The sequence below is a fragment of the Carettochelys insculpta genome, chromosome 20 (genome assembly GCF_033958435.1).
Source record: "Carettochelys insculpta isolate YL-2023 chromosome 20, ASM3395843v1, whole genome shotgun sequence".
NCBI lineage: Eukaryota > Metazoa > Chordata > Testudines > Carettochelyidae > Carettochelys > Carettochelys insculpta.
The window spans coordinates 25,290,128-25,309,390 of record NC_134156.1 but is presented as its reverse complement, the minus strand read 5'-3'; the positions used below and the strand labels follow the sequence as shown (position 1 = coordinate 25,309,390).

The window sequence follows — 19,263 nt, the reverse complement described above, 5'->3', positions numbered from 1 at the left end:
GCCCGGGTACGGTACCGGCCCGCTCCTGCCCCGACGCACCGCCCCTTTCGCCAGCCCGGGCTGCCTTGGCTAGCGGGAGACGCGCTCGCTCCGGCCAGGCGCTTCCCGGAGGGGGCGGGGTGCGCAGCGTCCAAGCCCGCTTCCCCGGGGGAAGGGGAGAGCAAACCCCAGGGCCCCAACCTGCCGGGGGGGCGCAGCTCTTCCTTCGGCCTCCGGCAGCGCCCCTGAGCTCGGGCGGGTTCTGCAGCCGCGGAGCGCCGTGCCCCCGGGGGCACCCTGCTCCCCTGCGCCCGGCTGCAGCAAACGGCCCGGCCCGCACGCAGGAGCCGCCCCGGGAACGCGTGTTGCGGCTCTGCCCCGGCGGGCCTGCAGAGCCTCCGGCGCCGTGACCCCCCCGGGAGCAGCCGGCCCTGCCGTAGGGGCGGAGCGATGGGGTCCCAATGGCTCCGGGCCCCGCGCACGCAGCGAGCCAGGCTCCCCCGCCCGGCTCCCCGCAGGTCCCGGGGCAAAGCAAGGCCCGCGCAGCCCCGTCTCCCGGCCCGGCGGGAACGAGCGCGGGTCTGGCAGCCGGAGCAGGTCCCCAGCCCTGGCCTGCGGCCAAGGGCCCCGGCGGGTTCGTGCCGTGCCGCGCCTCTGCCCTGCCCCGGGGCCGGCCCGGTGCGGGCGAGCAGGACGTGGCCCCCAGCAGGGAAGGGCCGGGCCGGGCCGGGCGCCTCGCGGGGGCCCGAGGGGTCGGCTCACCTGGCCTCCTTGGAGTCCTGCCCGGGGCTCCGCGGGCGGCGCTCGGCTCCTCCGTTCCGCAGAGCTCAGCCCAGCTCAGCCTCCCGGCCCCGCTCTCCAGGCCTCTGCGCCCCACGGAGGGGCCGCTGCAGAAAAGGATCCTGGTCGTTCGGCCCGGGCGCTTCGCTCCTCCGCTCGGCGGGCGGCCCCGGGCGCCCTGAACGCAGAGGGCCCAGCCCGGGGAGGGTCTCAGGCTCGCATCGGGAGCCGCACTGGGGACGTCCAAGCCAGACCTGCCCTCCGCGGAGGAACGGGGCGGGAGCCCCCGTGGCTGTGAGCGGCCCCGGGCCTTGCCAAGCTGCCGGGTCGGTGCTCAGCCCCGCGCGGGCGGCACAGGCGCTCGCTTGCACTGGGCAGCCCCAGCCGCCTGTCCTGGGCCCCGAGCGCCAGCTCCCCCCGCGGCCCCGCCGCCAGGGCTGGGACCCAGCCCGGACCCAACGCGCCCTGGGCCCCGCCTGGCCCGGGCCCTCCCCGCCCTCGAGGCAGAGGCGCGGGCCGGGCCCCGGGGACAGGCGGGTTCTGCCCCTCGCTCCCCCCCTCCTGCCCAGGCCCCCCGGGCCCTGGCGCCCGCCCGCAGAGAACATTGCCCCGAGGGCCTCACCCAGCGCCCAGCCGGGCCCCGGCAGCTGCTTGCGCCCGGCCGCCGTCTAGGGAGGGGGCGGGAGCTGTGGGCGCAGCCACGAGGCCGGCGGACCGGCCCCCCACTCGCTTCGGCCCCTTCCTGGCGTGTGGGTCACGGCCCCGCCTGCACGCGGCCGGCGAGCCCGGCCCAGAGGGCGCGCAAAGGGGCCGCTGCCCGTCTAACCAGGGCGCGTCCCCCCTGCAGAGCCCGCCCCGCCCGGGCGAGGGGCCGGGGCCGGGGCCGCGGCCGCCTCCCCCCCCCCTGCAGCTTGGGCCGCGGGGTGAGTCCGCACAGCCCCGGCCCCGCGAGCGGGATGGGACGCGCCCGTCTGCAGCTCAGCCGCGTCCCGGGCCAGCGCTGGGCGCTGCGGGCGGCTGCCCCAGCGCCCCGCCCAGAGCCGCGGGAGTTGCCTAGCAATCAGCACATTAATTTCCCAGATCGATCGGTGCATGCTAATGGCTGGCGGGGAGCGGGGACCGGCTGCTGCCAGAGCGGGAGACCCCGGGCTTCCCCGGCGCTGGGGCCTGGCGAGCCCCAGAGGCAGGCGCCGGGGAAGTCAGACCCCCCAGGTTGCCCCGGCCTCCCGCTGCCCAGGGCCGGCCGGGGCAAGGTGACTGCGGACAAAGGGGAGGGACGCGGGGAGCGGGACCAGTTCAGCGCAGGGGCGGGCAGCCTCCTCGCGGGTCAGCAGCGGCGCCAGCAGCTCCTAGTAGCTTCCCCCAGGCTAAAGACAGGCCTGTCCCTGCGGGCAGCTGCAGCCGGAGGGGGACCCAGCCCCCTTCCCTCTGGCCCCGGGAACCAACGTGTCAGCTCCAAACAAAGCCCGGGCAGCCGGCGGCGGGGACAGAAGAAGGACACGCTGCTATTTACAAAGTATATATTTAAACTCACATAAAAAGCAGATATTCTGCGGACATTCACGGCTGGCAGAGGACACGGAGTTAAGCTTCACTTCTGAGACTGAGATGTAGCCAGATTCCTTTTTACAAGTCATAGAATTAAACACACGCGCACACGCACACACATCCAATATATATGTGGATATGTACAGACACACCCTCCCACCGGCCAGCTTCCCCATGTGCCTGTCTGGCACACCTCTATTTATACAGGTCAGGAGGGAAGAATGCCCAATTAAAGTCACACCCCTACTCTTTAGAATGACGTAGGGGCTACATTGTGATCTGTTTAGCGGGGGAGGGCATTTCCTGCCTTCAGGTGGACAGGGCAGAGGAGGGGTAGATAACTTCTCATTATCCTACACAGGGTAACAGACATGTCCCCCAGAGACACCACCTGAAAATCACATCAATGTTGTTCCATTCCTTGCTTCAGTTCTTTGTACAACCCAAATTTAAAATGTTGGTTTTACAACATGTTAAAAACACACACAGAGCAGCTCTGCCTATGGCCTAACCAGTCCCCTTGTTTATTTTATTGGCTACAGACAGAAGTCCCCAAGATGGAAGAGGAAGGGGAAGGAGTCTAAAGAGGTAGGGATAAAATTATCCAGAATGGGCCTCAGAATAGCAGAGGCTGTTGCTTGTACACCTGCTCCTTTTCCCTCCCATCAGGGCCCTATGTGCTTTCATCTTATGTGCAGCCCCCACATTAAGAAGCACTTAAGGGCTTCACTGGGCCAATCAGAGAAGATGGAAAAGGCCAGGCTCCTCTGACCAGGACCCTTAGGGGCTGCTGGACAGCTTTGTGCTTTTGAACCAACAAAGGTGCTTAAGCCAATATATGTTGGGAGAGGAGAATGCCTGTGGCTGCTTTTTAAGTCATAACACCTTCTCCCGCAAACAGACTCAGAGGATCAACCTCTCCCTCCCCTAGGTAAAGCTGGAACGTGGAGTTCAGAAAGAGAGAACACGCACTTCTAGAATGGGGGGCCATACTTTCCGCAAGAGAATGGTGGGGCCATGCTTTCCACAAGAGAACAGAAGACCTTGGGTCTACACTAGCGGATAGAAGCTGCTGCATTTTGCTCAATCACTGAATCCCACCAAGCCTGCATCAAAACCCACCCAAGAAGTTTACAGGCACCTTCCAAAGAGAAGGCTGTGAACAGGCTGTGAACAGGCTTTGCACTATTAGCACATCTCTCAACCACTGTGACACTGGCCTAAGACAGGGAAAATATTTATTGTCTCTAACCCCCCCAGAAGGGATGCTGGGATGTGCTGGAGAGATGTGGATATCATAGGACACTGTGTCTGGAGTCTCTCAGCAGTCCAAAGGGAACTGGAGCCTGGAAACAAAGCAATGCTTTCTATAATAGCACAAGCATCTAAATATGGGCAGTGACACTCTATCCTCCCAAACTTTTCTGGCATTTTAGGAATGTAAACAGATTTTTTTAAGTGGGTGGGGGAAGAATCAAGCAAACAGACAAAATGAAAACAGCTTCTCAGCTCAGTTCTGTCTCCCATAACTGCTATGACAATTCTATTAAAGTGCATTTCAGTATCACTCCTTCCAGGACTCTTGAACATACAAACCTCCTCTTCCTTTGCAAGAAGAGGTCATTCGAGTTAATACTTCACTAGAACCACTTTCAGTCTTTTTTACAGACTTCTGGTTTTTATGATGTTATATCAACTTTTTTTTTTGTCTTTAGAAACAAAACCCAACAATACTGTAAATTCAAGTGCTTATTTCAGCTGTCCAGACAGTTCTGGATACAGCACACTTGATTGTACAAGCAACACCTTATATCACAATCAAGGAATCAGGGCATTTTGCCCTGAACGGGACACAACTTCCACATTCATCATCCAGAGCATCTCATGAAAAAATTATAATAAAAAACCCCCAAAACATAATTAGCTACAAACATTATTCATTATATACACTGGCTCCTGCAACAGATACATGAACTCATTAGTCCTCAGTTTTATTGTCCTTTCTAAGAGCAACTGAGCAGTCGCTGTTCAGTCTCCATTTAAATAAAACAACTTAGAGTTGAAATATATATATATATAGATATATATATATAGGAACTTTTTTCTTAAATAACATATTTACATCTAATAGAAAATATAACTCTAGAGATAATCTTTCCAATGAAATGTAAAACTAGAGGAAAAAAAAGAATGCAAGCAAAAAAGAATTAAGACAGTTTCTAGGTCCTGTTCTGGAAAAAAAAAAAAACAAAGCCACCAAGCTCTAACCAAGCCTTTATCTCTCCGGATTTATCCTGCAAACACTCATCGCTTTTCCTTAAAGAATCCTTGGTCCGTGCTGCTCTCTTTAATTGTGACAGTCAAAAAGTTAGATGTCACATCAGTCACCACCACTTTCTCCAGGTTGTTGAGAGATGGGCTCCAGGACTCCTCTTCTGGGTCACCCAGAATCCTGGAGACAGGGATTCTGGCAATGAGGGAGGGCCTGCCAGACTGAGTCCCCACACTGTCTCGGTACAAGCTTCCCACAGAGCCCTGGTTTGCGGAGCTGTGCATAATCTTAGGGCTGCCGGTGTCCAATCCATCTTGCCCCTTGGGGTCCAAAAAGTCTGATCTGTGCTTGGTGACCCTGGGTGGGTAAGTCTCTGAGGCTCCCAGCTTCATGCCAGCCTCTACTCTGCTGGGGTTGGACATGGTCCCAGAGAGGTCAGGTTCCTGCCTTCTGGCTAGCTGGATCACACTGTGTCCTGAGCCGAACTTCGCCACCCCTGGAAGGGCCTCCTCTATGTTCCTGGTTTTGAGGTAGTCCCCAATCTTGTCCCCTGGCTCACATAATTTCCTCTTGGAGACATCAAGAGCCTCTGGCAAGTCCTTGTAATGCTCTTTCCTAGGCTTTGGGCCTCTCTTTTTGGGGATTTCCCCAGGTTTATCTTCCATTCTCCCAACCCGGTCCCGGATGTTCTCGCCCCTCAAGGTGCTGGGGCTGCCCTGGGCAGGCAGAGCTATGTTTCTCAGTCCTTCTCTAGCCCGGGACGTCGAGCCCAGCTCCTGGGGTGACCTACCAGGGTACGGCACCCGGATTCCCCTGGTAGAGTCACTGCGGAATTCATAGGTTTTGGCTTTGGCTTTTGCCTGGGCCTGCAAAGAAGATAAATCAACCGGTGACTTTATTATCCTGCCATTCGGCTCCATAATTACAACTTCCGAGATAAGCAGTGGCCTGTCTACAAGCATTCCCCATCAGTGCTGGAGCTGGATCCTGCTTTCGGCATGCCGGTTCTGACGCTCCCCAGTGCAGCATGCAGCCCTCGTCACTCACCAACTAAACAATGCCAATGCACACACTAGACTGCTGCCCCCTTACCTTTAACAGGAAGGTTTTGGGTTTGGGGCCTCGCTTTTTGGGCCCGTATAGCTCCATTTCTCGTTCCCTAGAGGTATTTACAAAAACAGAGTTTCAATTCAGCATTGCCACAAGACAGAGCAAGGTGTTTATAAGTGGGATGCATATGAGTAGCAAAGGCCTTGTACCTTTCCTCAAAGGCTGCAAGCAGGCGAGCATCCAGAATGTTTTCCTCCGGTTCCCAGGTGCTGTACCTAGCAGGACAGGCGCAGAGATTGAGTAACAGTGTGAAATTTTTTTGGGGGGTGGGGGGGAGGAGAGGGGGCCTACACGGTACATAAAATAAAAAACAGGAGCTAGCTTTCCTCTCTATTACAATGCAAAATAAATAAAATCCACCATTTTCTGAGTATGGGCTAGGCTGCATAATTGCATATATAACCTACTTACTTCTGAGACCAGCCCTTCCATTTCACCAGATATTCCATGCGCCCCTGCAGATGCAGAGAGAGAAAATAAATAGGCATGGGGGAAGCAAGACAGATGCATGCAATAAAGGTGTGCATATAGCAACATGCGTGCAACAAAATAAGCCTGCACCCAATCGGCATGTGTCAAAAATATGCAAATGGCCAAATGCATGGAACAAACAATATGCGTGCAGCAAATCCATGCAAGCACATGAGGATGCAGCAAAATGCATCCGGCAAGAAATATGCATGCAACCAAACGCGTGCAGCAGAGCTTGCCTGCAGCAGTCTTGCAAAAATGAGCATGCAGGACAAAAAGCAAAAACCCAGCCCGATGCAATGCAAGTCCAGGGGCAGAGGCAGCTCGGAACTGCTGCTGCAAATGGGAGCAGCTGGGGGAGGGAGCGGGGTGTTCCCCGCGGCGATCTCGGCCTCCCGCGGGCCTGGGGGGGCTGCATGCGGGGGGGGGCTGGGCCCGGGAGACACCTACTTTGCGGATGCGGCGCTTGAGCAGGGCCTCGGCCGCGAACACCCGCTCCCCGACGGCGGAAAGCTCCATGTTTACTCGGCCGCTGGCAGCAGAAAAGCAGCAGCCAGCGCAGCCCAGACCATAATACTCCGCCCGCTGACGTCAGCCCTGCCCGTGCCCCCTCCCGTCCCTCCCCCCGCACTTGTTGCTGGCGGAGCCGGTGGAATATTCCGCCTGCACCGCATTGGCCAGAGCCCGCCCCCCTCCCTCCTCCCCGCCCGCTGCCTCCGCCCCCTGCTCCCCTCCCCCAGCCGCCCCCCCCCGCGCCGTACGTGATCCGCCTTCCAATGGGCGGGGGGCGGAGCCAGCGGGGCGACGAGAGACCGGCGGGGGGCGGAGGGAGGCTGGGACCGCGGGGGGGGCGGGGCAGAGGCGGCAGGGGCCCGGGGCCCGCTGCCTGGAGCGCGGAGGGGGGTACCTGTGCCCACCCCCCCCCGCCCGCAGCCGCTGAATCCAGCCCCCTCTTTGAAACCCCTGTCCCCCATCGCCCCCTCCATGTCCGGCCCCCCCGGCCCTGATCCAGGGACCTGCCCGCCGCAGCCCAGCCTGGACCCCCCCGGCCCCGATCCGGGGACCTGCCCGCCGCAGCCCAGCCTGGACCCCCCCCGGCCCCGATCCGGGGACCTGCCCGCCGCAGCCCAGTCTGGAGCCCCCCCCCGGCCCCGATCCAGGGAATATACCGCTCAAAGCGACTTGTGTGACGTCTGCAGTCACTGTCACCCCAACCCCAGCAGCACCCGGGCACCCCGCTCCCTCCCCCTGGGCGCGGGAGTCAGCCAAGTCCCACCCAAGCAGCAGGCGCGGCGCGCTCCGCGGGAATCGGGTCCAGCGCTCCCGGGGAGTCCCCGGCTCCGTGCGCGCGCGCGGCCAGGCTGCGCGCTATTTTGAGATCCTGGCGTTTCCCGGGGTTGAGATGCTCTGGGCTGGCGCTCGGCGTGCGCTCCTTCCGCAACTCAGCTGCACGCCGGCTCTGCGCGCCGCGGCCGCGTTCCCTGAGCCGCTCCGGCAGCGTCTGTGCAGCGGGAGGAAATTTAAAAGCACAAAGGGCTGACAGCGCCGAATCAGCCACAGCGCGGCGGCGGCGGCGACGGGCTCGCGGCGTGGCGGGCGCGGTTCTCACCCCGGGGGCGGGCGCAGCGTGGTCCCTGCCCCCGAGAAGCAGCGGCTCAGCTGAGCCCCGCGCGTGGGGGAGCCCTGGGCGGCCGGGCTGCGCTGGCCGGAGCCGCGGAGGGCTCTTGCCGGGGAAGCTCCTTACAAGCAAACAGCAGCGGCAGAGTTAGCGTGGGTCGCGCCCGAGACGGCGGCCGGGGGGCGAGTAACAAGCGCCATCGCGGCCTGGTGCCAAACGACCCCGGCCCCTCTGACGGCCTCTCCGCTCCCGGGGCGCGGAGCCGGCGGGAGGCAGCGGCTGGGGCGGGAGAGCGCGGACCGGGCTGGGCGAAGGGCCCAAGCAGAGCTCGTCTCTTGCCAACGAAATACGCCGAGGCGGCGCAGAAGTCGCCTAGTTAGCCGAGATCTGCCGGGCCCGCAGCCGCCCGGCGGGGTCCTTAGTCCGACCGAGCCGCTCAGCCCCGGGGGCGGGATCGCGGCTGGCTCTGCTCACGCTGACACACCCGCCGGGCAGTGACAATGTCGTGGAGGCGGGCGCCGCGCGTAGGGGTCTCCGCTCTCCCCGCCTTTGCCGGGGCAGGCGGGCGCAAGGGGCGGGTGTCTGGCAGCGGGCGGGACGAGGCGGCGAGGGGTTCCCTGGCTCCAGGAGCCTCCAGCGGCTCCGGGCGCGTCCCGCTCTGGCCGGGGGAGCTGGGAGCAGAGCGAAGGGTAATTACTGCACCGCTCGCCGCCAGCTGGGCTCGGGCAGCCCCGGCGATCGGCTGCAGCGCTCTCTGGCCCCGGGACCCCCGCAGCCGCTTCGCTCCAGCCCACCGCGGATGTGTCCGGAGCGAGTATTTCCCTCTATCCCCGCGGCGGGTGCGCTGCCCCCCCCCCGTGCGCCCGAGGCGCTGCGAGCTGGGGGACCCCCGAGGAGGGCTCCTTGCCGCGCCCCCAGAGCGTCCCTGGGAGACCGACGTGGCCGCGCAGCTGAAGAAATAGATTCGCCCCGATGGGTTGTTTGGCTCCAGAGTCGGGAGCGCCCCGCGTCCGACCGCAGGCGGGGCGGGCCGGGAGGAAAGCTGGGGCGGGTCACTGGGGAGCCGGGGGGAGGGGAAATGGGTCAAACAACAAACCACCATTTCCCTTCCCCTGGCTCGGGGTCCCCCCCCGGCTCAGCAACCAGCCCCGCGCCGCAGCGTCACAAAGGCGGCTCACCCCCGCAGGGAGCAGCCCGGGGCCCGCGGCGGGCAGAGCGGAGGCGCGGGCCCTTCCCTCCCAAGCACCTTCTCGGGTCCTGCGCACGGGCCGGGCTCCGGCTCCCCATTTGCGGCGCTTTGCGGTCTCCCTGCGGTATCGCTGTCCCTGCGCTGCAAGCCGCGCGGAAGAGCAGCACCGCAAACGCCCGACCCGCTCCGGGAAACTCCCGGGGACCCCCCCAGCGAGAAATGCTCCGGCAGGGTTCGTGTGCGTCTTCTCTGCAGGTAATAAGGTACCTGCTTCCTACCACCTAGGTGCCCATTCGGCTGCAATGTGACTGGCGGGGCGGGGGGGTCAGACGGTCCAGTGCCGCAGGGGTGCGAAGGAAAACGCCAGCGGTCCCATTCCGGAGCTTTACGAGCACCGGACATTAGCGGGTGTGGAGGGGGCGGCTATTTAGTGAAATACGGGCCGCGGGACTCCTGTTTCCCACGCTGGGGGTGGGGGGAGCCGCCGGCTATAAGTTCCCTCGACGTCCCCCGAGGTGCCGCAGGCGGGCGGGCAGCGGCTCTGGGGCGGGGGGAGGCGGCTTGGCCCGGCGCTGACCCCCGGCGCCTGTCGGCTCCCCTGGAAAGAGCCACGCTGTCCCGCACCGAGCACACGCGGGAGGCCACCAGCGGCCGCGGGGCGGGGAGAGTTCTGGAGGGGGCCCGGCAGGTCCCAGGAGGGGAGGGAGTCGGAGCCGAGCCCGCAGGTCAGAGCCCCTGGCTGGGGGCGCACGGGCCGCCTGTCCGCAGCCCGCCGGAGCGCCCGCCGCCTGGGGTGACAGCGGCCCTGGGGCACTGGGCGGGTGAGTGCAATTGCGGCAGCGCTGGGTGGCTGGGGGGCGGGCGCTGCACGTGCGCAGAGCGGCCGAAGTCCTTCTGGCCAAGCGGTGTCTGCAGCTTGAGTCACTCTCACACCGCCCGGCCGGGCCGAGCTCCGCCACGGACCCCCGCGGGAAACGGCGGATGCTGCTGGGGCCCTCGGCCAAGCTGCCTCGCCCCCACCCCCCCGCCGCGCAAGGGAGTCCTGGGAGCGGAGCCGGTGCAGGCGCTGGGGGGGCCGGGCCGGGCTCTCTCCCTTCCCGGTGCAGGAGTGGGGTGGGGCCTGGTTCTCTCCGTTCCCGGTGCAGGCGCTGGCGGGGGGGACAGGGCCGGGCTCTCTCCGTTCCCGGTGCAGGCGCTGGGAGGGGACAGGGCCTGGCTCTCTCCGTTCCCGGTGCAGGCGCTGGGGGGGACAGGGCCTGGCTCTCTCCGATCCCGGTGCAGGCACTGGCGGGGGGGGGGCAGGGCCGGGCTCTCTCCGTTCCCGGTGCAGGCGCTGGGGGCGGGACAGGGCCGGGCTCTCTCCGTTCCCGGTGCAGGCGCTGGGGGCGGGGGCAGGGCCGGGCTCTCTCCGTTCCCGGTGCAGGCGCTGGGGGGGGGGACAGGGCCGGGCTCTCTCCGTTCCCGGTGCAGGCGCTGGGGGCGGGACAGGGCCGGGCTCTCTCCGTTCCCGGTGCAGGCGCTGGGGGCGGGGACAGGGCCGGGCTCTCTCCGTTCCCGGTGCAGGCGCTGGGGGCGGGACAGGGCCGGGCTCTCTCCGTTCCCGGTGCAGGCGCTGGGGGCGGGGGCAGGGCCGGGCTCTCTCCGTTCCCGGTGCAGGCGCTGGGGGGGGGACAGGGCCGGGCTCTCTCCGTTCCCGGTGCAGGCGCTGGGGCGGGGGCAGGGCCGGGCTCTCTCCGTTCCCGGTGCAGGCGCTGGGGGCGGGGGCAGGGCCGGGCTCTCTCCCTTCCCGGTGCAGGCGCTGGTGGGGGGACAGGGCCGGGCTCTCTCCCTTCCCGGTGCAGGCGCTGGGGGCGGGGGCAGGACGCCGCTCGTTCGGGGGTTTGGGGCCAACCGGCCCCACACTAGGTGTGCGCCTCCTGCCCGCGGCTCGGAGGGGAGCTTAAAGCCGGACGCTCGGCGGGCGCCCCCCCACGCCGTGTCCCCAGCAGGGCTGTCTCTGGGCGGCAGAAAACACCCTCGCGCCGGAGGCCTCCTGCTAATCTCCCCCCGCAGCCCCCGGCGTTTTCCGGGCTGGAGAACGTTCCCTGCTCCCCTGCGAGGCCCGTCGGCTCTCCGGGCGGGCACCCGCTTGCCCGTGGCTTTGCTGGGGGGGCGGGTTGAACCCTGTCGTTACTAGTTAGAATAGCCCCAGCCCGGCCATGGCAGTGCAACCCGAAGGTCCGGCCGGCCCAGTGCCGTTTGCCCGCAGTGCCAGGGGCCCCGAGGGAAGCGCACAGCAGAGACCCCTCTGGCAAACCCCCCCTGCCCCTCCTGGCCGAGCTGGACGTGCCCTCCCTGAGCGCGGCTGCCTCTTTTCTGAGCCCCGTTTACGCCCAGGTCTTCACCGCGGCCTCGGGCGAGGCGTCCCACGGGCCGGCTGTGCGGTCTGTGAAATGCTCTTTATGCCCGGGTTAAACCGCGACCTGCTCATGTCCGGTGCTGGCCCCGGCGCTGCTGTCAGGGGGGCAAGTTACCAACTTTTCCCTCTTCCTCTGAGCCCGGGCAGGACCCGCGGTGTCTTCCGCCCTGAGCCGAGAAGTTCCGGGCTTCTCACGCGCCCCTCGGAGGAACTTGCTCCGACCCGCTCAGCTGCTTCCCTGCCCTTTTCGGGACCCTTTCCCGGCCGGTTCACCCTTTCGGAGACCGGGGACCCACCTGCGCGCAGCGGTCAGGACGCGGGCGTCCCGGGGATTTCTGCGTTCTGCACCCGCCCCGAGTGCCTGCGGGCCGGCAGGGCGCTCCTGCCGTAGGCTGGGGGGCTGAGCTCAGACTCCGCGCTCTCCGCCGCGTGGTACCAACTCATGCGGTCCCCGTCGGTCTGTGCGCGTAACGCTGATACCGGGTTCCATATGCATCGCTGCGCGCTAATTAACAGCAGAGCATCTGCCGGTTTGCTGGCCCGCCCGCCGGCCCTGGGGGAGCCCGGCCAGGCTCTGCGCACCCGGCGTAGCTGCGTATCACCAGCTCGCTCCTCACCCCGTCCTGCCTGGTCTGGATGGGCCCGGGCCCACCCAGCACAGCCCCCTCGGGGCCACCCGCCGCTACCCCCTCCCTTGTGAGCACTGCCCCGAGCGCTGTCCCCGCCGAGAGCCTGGGCAAGGGGCGGGAGCGCAGCCCCGTAAGAGCGGAGGGAGTTTCTGCACCAGGCCCTGCGGAGGTGGGGGGGTGACCCGCGCCGCCCGCATCGCAGGCGCTGCTGCCACCGGGCTATTTGGCTGGCGCTGAAGACCAAGGAGGCGCCTGGAGCGGCGGCTCTGCTGTTTGCCCGTTGGCCAGAGGCTCTCGCGTCTTTGCCCCGCCCCCCGGTTTTCTCCGGCCCCGGGGGAGCCGCCGTCGACCTGGGCGCCCCCCGCCGCAGAGCAATGCCCCCCAGCTGCCGCGGCGGACGCTGCCTGTGCCGAGGGGGCAGGGCCCTCCCAAGGGCCAAGTCCCAGCACCAATTCCTTGCTGCGGCTGAGGGCCGGGGCACCGGGAGCGCTGGCGGGCGGGAGGGCGGAGCGCAGGCCGAGGCGCCGGGCAGGGGAGCGCGGCTGAGGCCGGGGCAGGGCCCCCACGTTAAGAGCTGCGTGGGAAAACACAGCGCAGCTCCGACGGGGGGAGTGGGATGGGCTGCTGCCCCCTCCGATCGCGGCAGCGCCGCCCCACGCAGGGCCCAGCTGAGCTGTTTCCCCCAAAGAGGACACGAGCAATTGCGTCCGTCGTCTCTGGCCAGTCCCCCAGCTCCTGGGCGAGCTGCGTGGGGGGCGCAGGCCATGGATGCGCTGGTCTCCGCGCGTGCACGCGTGACATCTCCCGCGCCGCTCGTGGGTGTGATTCGCCCGGGACACGCGCAAGCCCCGAAGGCCCAGGCGAGCCGCCCGAGCGCCCCGCCAGACCAAGGGCTCTTCGCCCGCCCCGAGCTCGGACAGCTACAAAACTGGGAGCCGAGGGAGTTCCCTGCCCGTTGCCACCTCCAGAGGCTGGCGAGGGCGGGGGGCCCTCTCCGCCTGGCACAGCCCCTCCCTCCCGCAGCCCTACGAACCTGGCTGGGAAGGGGTCTGCCCTGCTCCGGCGATCCCAGCCCCCTGCCCAGCTGCGGGGTCGCCCGGTCCTTCCCGGCTCGCTTCACCTCCGCTGCTGCTGCCGGGCCCCGGAATTCGGCCCGAACTGGCCCCTGCCCGCCCCTCAGCCCGATCCCGCCCGGCACTCACTGCCCTGCTTCGGGGGGTGCTGCTGAGCCCTCCCAGCTCCAAAGACGCCCCATGGGCTGGCGGGGCCCGCCCCAGAGGCGCATGGAGCAGACGGGGCTCCTTTACACCACACCCGTCCCTGCGAGCCCCGGCCCGCTCCGCTGTGGGAGTGAGTGTGAGACAGCCAGGGCCCCGCGCACCCCTCCAACCCTACCAGGCCGAGTGGGGCCCGCGCGAGGAACGCCAGGACACCCCCTGACTGCGGACCGCGCGCTTAGCTTGAGCCGGCAGTCCCCCCCCGCGCTTCAGGCAGCAACTTGCGGGGGCGGGGGTGGGCAAAGCAGCCGCGGCCTTGTCCCCCTTTTATGGGCTGGGGAGGAGGCAGATAACTTCACTCCTCACCCAGGCTGCGCGTTAGGTATCCCAGGTATCACGCCTCACCCAGGCTGTTGCTTCCCCCTGCGGCTGCACACCGCTATCCGGCAAGCATCAGAGCAGCCTCTTCCCCCTAGGACCCACAGCCGTATCGAGCCCGAACGCACCTGGCAGGGCGGAGCTCCCCTCTTGGGGAACATCACCAGCAAAATAGCCGGGCTGCTCCTCGTCCTTCCTCCGAAAACAGCAGGGACTTGGCCATTGCGTGCGCCACAAGCCGTTCTGTGCTCAGCTCCCACCTCGCCTCTGGCCACCCCCTCGACTCCAGTGCACCCTGCCCGGCCCTGGGCACCCCCCGGCTCCGCTGCACTCTGCCCGGCCCTGGGCACCCCCCGGCTGCGCTGCACTCTGCCCGGCCCTGGGCACCCCCCGGCTCCGCTGCACCCTGCCCGGCTCTGGGCACCCCCCGGCTGCGCTGCGCTCTGCCCGGCTCTGGGCAGCCCCTCGACTCCAGTGCACTCTGCCCGGCTCTGGGCACCCCCCGGCTCCGCTGCACCCTGCCCGGCTCTGGGCACCCCCCGGCTGCGCTGCGCTCTGCCCGGCCCTGGGCACCCCCCGGCTGCGCTGCACTCTGCCCGGCCCTGGGCACCCCCCGGCTCCGCTGCACCCTGCCCGGCTCTGGGCACCCCCCGGCTGCGCTGCGCTCTGCCCGGCTCTGGGCAGCCCCTCGACTCCAGTGCACTCTGCCCGGCTCTGGGCACCCCCCGGCTCCGCTGCACCCTGCCCGGCTCTGGGCACCCCCCGGCTGCGCTGCGCTCTGCCCGGCTCTGCACACCCCCCGGCTGCGCTGCGCTCTGCCCGGCTCTGCACACCCCCCGGCTGCGCTGCGCTCTGCCCGGCTCTGGGCACCCCCCGGCTCCGCTGCGCTCTGCCCAGCTCTGGGCAGCCCCTCGACTCCAGTGCACTCTGCCCGGCCCTGGGCACCCCCCGGCTCCGCTGCGCTCTGCCCGGCTCTGGGCAGCCCCTCGACTCCAGTGCACTCTGCCCGGCTCTGGGCACCCCCCGGCTCCGCTGCACCCTGCCCGGCTCTGGGCACCCCCCGGCTGCGCTGCGCTCTGCCCGGCTCTGCACACCCCCCGGCTGCGCTGCGCTCTGCCCGGCTCTGCACACCCCCCGGCTGCGCTGCGCTCTGCCCGGCTCTGGGCACCCCCCGGCTCCGCTGCGCTCTGCCCAGCTCTGGGCAGCCCCTCGACTCCAGTGCACTCTGCCCGGCCCTGGGCACCCCCCGGCTCCGCTGCGCTCTGCCCGGCTCTGGGCAGCCCCTCGACTCCAGTGCACTCTGCCCGGCCCTGGGCACCCCCCGGGTCCGCTCCAGTCCGCACGGTCTGTCGGCTCCCAGCCTGTGCCGACAATCACCAGCCGTGGGAGCCCAGGTCTGCCGGCTGGAGGCGGTGGTGGGCACAGCCACGTCTGCCGTGTCTATCCCGGAGCCAGCCAAGCGGAGGTAGCAGGCAGCGGCTGGGTGCCGGGGCGGGGACATTGGCAATCCCTGCTGTGCCGTGACCGTCCCAAGGGCTGGCCTTGGCAGCGGGGTAAGGAGCGAAGCAGCTGCAGGGCGCAGCGCCCGGAGCCGCGCAGAGGGCGCTGGGTGCCAGGAGCTGTAACGCGCGGGACGGAGACCGGCCGATCAGCCTGCGAGGGAGCGCGTCCGGGAGGTCAGCGCGGGCGCTGCGGGGAGTCTGTGGCAGGCTTTCACCGGCGGCCGTGTACGGGACCAGGCGGGGTCCCTCGGGCCGCCCGAGCCAGGGAGCTGAGCGCGCTTCCCGGCCTGCGCGCACAGGACTCCCCGCCGCGGGAGGCTGGAATTCAGCTTTCCTAGCGGCTTGTGAAAAGCGCTTTCCGGCTCGGCGGGCGCTTGGCGGGACCTTCCCCAGCCCACGCGTGTGCGGCTCCCGGCGGGCCTCTTCCTAGCGAAGGCCGCGCAAGCCGCGGAGACGAAGCCTAGAGGAGGCTCCAAGGCCTGTCGTCTCACGCCGCCCTTTCCAGCAAGTGGCACAACCGCAGCCCTCCGCCAACGTCCAGCGCGTCCGCGGCCACCTGCCCGCGCAGGACGGGGCTGGCGGCCGGCCCCACGGAACGCAGCTTCTTGTAGCGGGCTCGAAAGGGCCCGGCCTCTGGGGACCGCGCGCTGCGCTCTTGCAGGCTCGCATCGAATTGCTCCAGCGTCCCCGCAGCTCCGCGTTCAGCGCCCGGGGGACAAGCCGGGGTCTCCGGAATCCTTCCCACGCTCTGCGCCGAGGGCTGCGGTGCTTCTGCGCCAGGCCCTCGGAGGCCCGTTTGCAGGAACGCTCCTCCGGCGGCCCCGCAGCACGGCCCGGCCCGGCCCGGCCCTTGCCTCTCACAGCCCCAGACTGCATCCACCTCCCAGTCCCCGCGCACTGCATCGCCCCGCGGGGCTCTCTGAATCGTCCCTGTCGGCTGGCGGGAAGGCGGGGCCCCCAAGCGCTGCGGCCGCCTGGGACGGGCGCGGAGCCTTTCACGCCGGGTTGGCAAACAGGCCTTGCCCCGCACCAGCGCCCGCCCCGGGAGGCGCCTCGCAAGGAGCGCGGCGGGCGGAATCGGCCAGGCGCTCTGGCTCCCGGCCGGGTCGGGGTTCACAAAGGGGTGGCAGAGAGGGAGCCCCGATAGTCCGTGTCTTCCAACGCAACCGGCAGTCCTGCGGCACCTGCCGGCCTCACGGCCATGGTGGAGCAGCGGCTGCGGCGGGCGCTTGTCAGATGCGCCCGTTCCCCAGGCAGCTGCAGCGCCAAGGGACAGCGGTTAATTCCAGGTGCCTTCTATAGGTGGCACCGTGCTCCTGGAAATGGGCCTGGCCAGGCAGCGCGGGAGCCGCTCCGCCTCCGCCTCCCGCGGAGCCCCAGCCGCAGCCGGGCTCCCCAGGCGCGGGGCTGGAGGGGGCGCTCGGCTGCCTCCGCTCGCCCAGGCGGCGAGGCGGTCATTCCCGCAGCCTCAGGGCAGCCGCCCCCGGGGAGAGCGGGGCGGGCTCCGCAGGACAGAGCTTCGGCGCGTGTCAACCGGGCGGGGAGCGGACCTGGAACAGGCTCCAGGGCTCAGTTGCAGCCGCAGGCAAGGGCGCCTGCCTCGGTCCGGCAGGCTGGGGCGAGCGGGACTCAGTTCAGCGAGGGGGGCGTTTGCGCCAGATTCCACGCGCGTTTCTTCATCAGCCACCTCCCGAACAACACCTCGGGGGAGGGCTCCACGCGGGCCGTGCTTCTGGGACACGTGCAGCACAGGGACGCCCTCGCTGTTACACACCCACAGCGCGAGGAGGTGGGTCCCTCCCTCGCTCTTACACACACAGGGCAAAGGGACCTCGGCTCCCTCGTTCTTACACATGCATGGGGAGGGGACTTGAGGTCCCTCATTCTTACACACACAGGGCGAGGGGACCCGGGGTTCCTCACTCTTACACACTAAGTGGGAGGGAACCAGGGGCCCCCTCACTCTTACACACACACTCAGGGCGAGGGGACCTGGGTTCCCCGCTCTTACACACACACACACTCAGGGCGAGGGGACACGGGGTTCCTCACTATTACACACACACACACAGGGTGAGGGGACGTGGGTTTCCCGCTCTTACACACACACACACGCACACACTCAGGGCGAGGGGATCTGGGTTCCCTGCTCTTACACACACGCACGCACACACACACACACACACACACACACAGTCAGGGCGAGGGGACGTGGGTTCTCTGCTCTTACACACACACAGACACACACACTCAGGGCGAGGGGATCTGGGTTCCCTGCTCTTACACACACACACACACACACACACACACACACACACACACACACACACACACACTCAGGGCGAGGGGACCCGGGGTTCCTCACTATTACACACACACACACAGGGCGAGGGGACGTGGGTTCCCTGCTCTTACACACACACACACACACACACACACACACACAGGGTGAGGGGACGTGGGTTCCCCGCTCTTACACACACACACACACGCACACACTCAGGGCGAGGGGATCTGGGTTCCCTGCTCTTACACACACGCACGCACACGCAGACACACAGTCAGGGCGAGGGGACGTGGGTTCCCCGCTCTTACACACACACACACACACACACACACACACACTCAGGGCGAGGGGATCTGGGTTCCATGCTCTTACACACACACACACACACACACTCAGGGCGAGGGGATCTGGGTTCCATGCTCTTACACACACACACACACACACACACACACACACACACAGGGCGAGGGGATCTGGGTTCCATGCTCTTACACACACACACACACACACACACACAGGGCGAGGGGATCTGGGTTCCATGCTCTTACACACACACACACACACACACACACACACACACACACAGGGCGAGGGGATCTGGGTTCCATGCTCTTACACACACACACACACACACACACACACACACACACTCAGGGCGAGGGGATCTGGGTTCCCCGCGCGCACACCCGAGGGAGCAGCAATGCCCTGCTGAGGGGCGGGCGCCAAGGGCGCAGCCAGGACCCGGGCGCAGCCCCAGCGCTCACCTGGCCGCCCCGCCCGCCTCTGCGGACGAGCTGACTCGGCGCTCGGGGCCCCCCGGGCCGGGCTCCGCAGCCAGGCAGCGACGCTCCGCACGGGAGAGGCCGCCGAGCTCGCACGGAAGCGCGCGTGAGACACAACTGCCGCCGGGGGGGGGGCCTCGCACAAAGCCCGTTTGGTCCCGGCCCGGGGCACCGCGCGGGGTGTCCCGCTGCAGCGTCCGGCGCCGCCTTTGCACAGCCCGGGAGGGGCACCGGCCCGGCCTGCTGCGGCCCCGGCCACCTCGCCATGGGCGGCCGCATCCCGGGTCCGCCTCGCCCCAGGGTGATGGATTCTCCCGGGGGAGCGGCTGTGGCTCCGCGGGACGGGGGGGGGGGGCACGCGTCAAACCCGCCTCCCGGGGCTGGAGGGGAGGGGGACCCGCGCCCGGCAAACCCCGGGGCAGCTGCGGCTCCGGCTGACGTCACGGCCGGGGAGGTGTAACGGGGAATCTGACAGCTGTAATGAGGGGTGACGGGCCCGCCCCAGCAGCGGGCGCCCGGCCAAAGACCACCCCTTCCTCCGCCCCCCGCCCGTACTGCCCTCCGCGTGGCGCCCCGGGGATCGGGGACACGCCCCCCCCCTTTGCAAAGCCGCCCGCGCAGCCCCGCGCAGGGGCCGCTCTCTGCACCCCCATTTCCCGCCCCCCCGCCTCGGCCTGCGGCGGAGCCCCAAGGCCCGCGACTTCCCTTTTAACAAAAGCAATTAGATGCGAATCACGGTGCATTTGCATTTCACCTCCTCAGCAGCCGCGCACGCACCCGGGCTGCGGAGGGGGGATTTGCAACAGCTGTGGCCGGCAGCCCAGCGGCTCGGCCCGCAGCAGCTCCGCCCCCCCCCCCCCCCAGGCCCCGGGCTGCTGCGGGGCGCGCGGGGGGCACGAGGAGAACAAGGTAGATACTGTATTTAGGTTCATGCCCTTATATGGTGAGGCGCGCGGCGCCCCGCAGCTCAGCAGCACCATATAAGGAAGCAGCGGCCGAGCGCCGGGTGAGCTGTTGCGAGATGATTGGTCCGCTGGTATCTCAGCAACCAGCTCTCACGAGTGGAAGAGCGCCAGCGATCCCCCCCCCCCCCCGCCGCCGCC

General features: G+C 67.2%; 2 protein-coding genes across 3 annotated transcripts in view; one reads left to right on the top strand and one right to left on the bottom strand.

The window, feature by feature from the left end:
• GAA (alpha glucosidase) overlaps positions 1-19,263 on the top strand; it is a 306,535-nt gene that overhangs the window by 135,581 nt on the left and 151,691 nt on the right. The window lies entirely within an intron of this gene.
• On the bottom strand, positions 2,318-6,744 carry CBX8 (chromobox 8). 2 transcript variants are annotated; one of them, XM_075014608.1, is made up of 5 exons: positions 6,611-6,744; positions 6,101-6,144; positions 5,839-5,904; positions 5,672-5,738; positions 2,318-5,445 (listed from the first exon to the last, which is right to left on the bottom strand). In XM_075014608.1, the coding sequence occupies exons 1-5, from the start codon at positions 6,677-6,679 to the stop codon at positions 4,612-4,614; spliced, it is 1,080 nt and encodes a 359-aa protein (XP_074870709.1). In that variant the 5' UTR covers positions 6,680-6,744; the 3' UTR covers positions 2,318-4,611. The 2 variants fall into 2 exon arrangements, with proteins under 2 accessions (XP_074870709.1, XP_074870708.1); XM_075014607.1 differs by lacking the exons at positions 6,101-6,144; positions 6,611-6,744 and having other exon boundaries at positions 5,839-6,077.

Bases quoted from the DNA above. Each gene is read 5' to 3' on its own strand.
- CBX8 (XM_075014607.1), bottom strand. From the start codon at position 6,077: ATGCAGCCTAGCCCATACTCAGAAAATGGTGGATTTTATTTATTTTGC. The intron at 5,739-5,838 runs GTACAAGGCCTT...AAATACCTCTAG, and splicing joins CTTGCAGCCTTTGAGGAAAG to GGAACGAGAAATGGAGCTAT. The intron at 5,446-5,671 runs GTAAGGGGGCAG...TCTTCTTTGCAG, and splicing joins CCAAAACCTTCCTGTTAAAG to GCCCAGGCAAAAGCCAAAGC.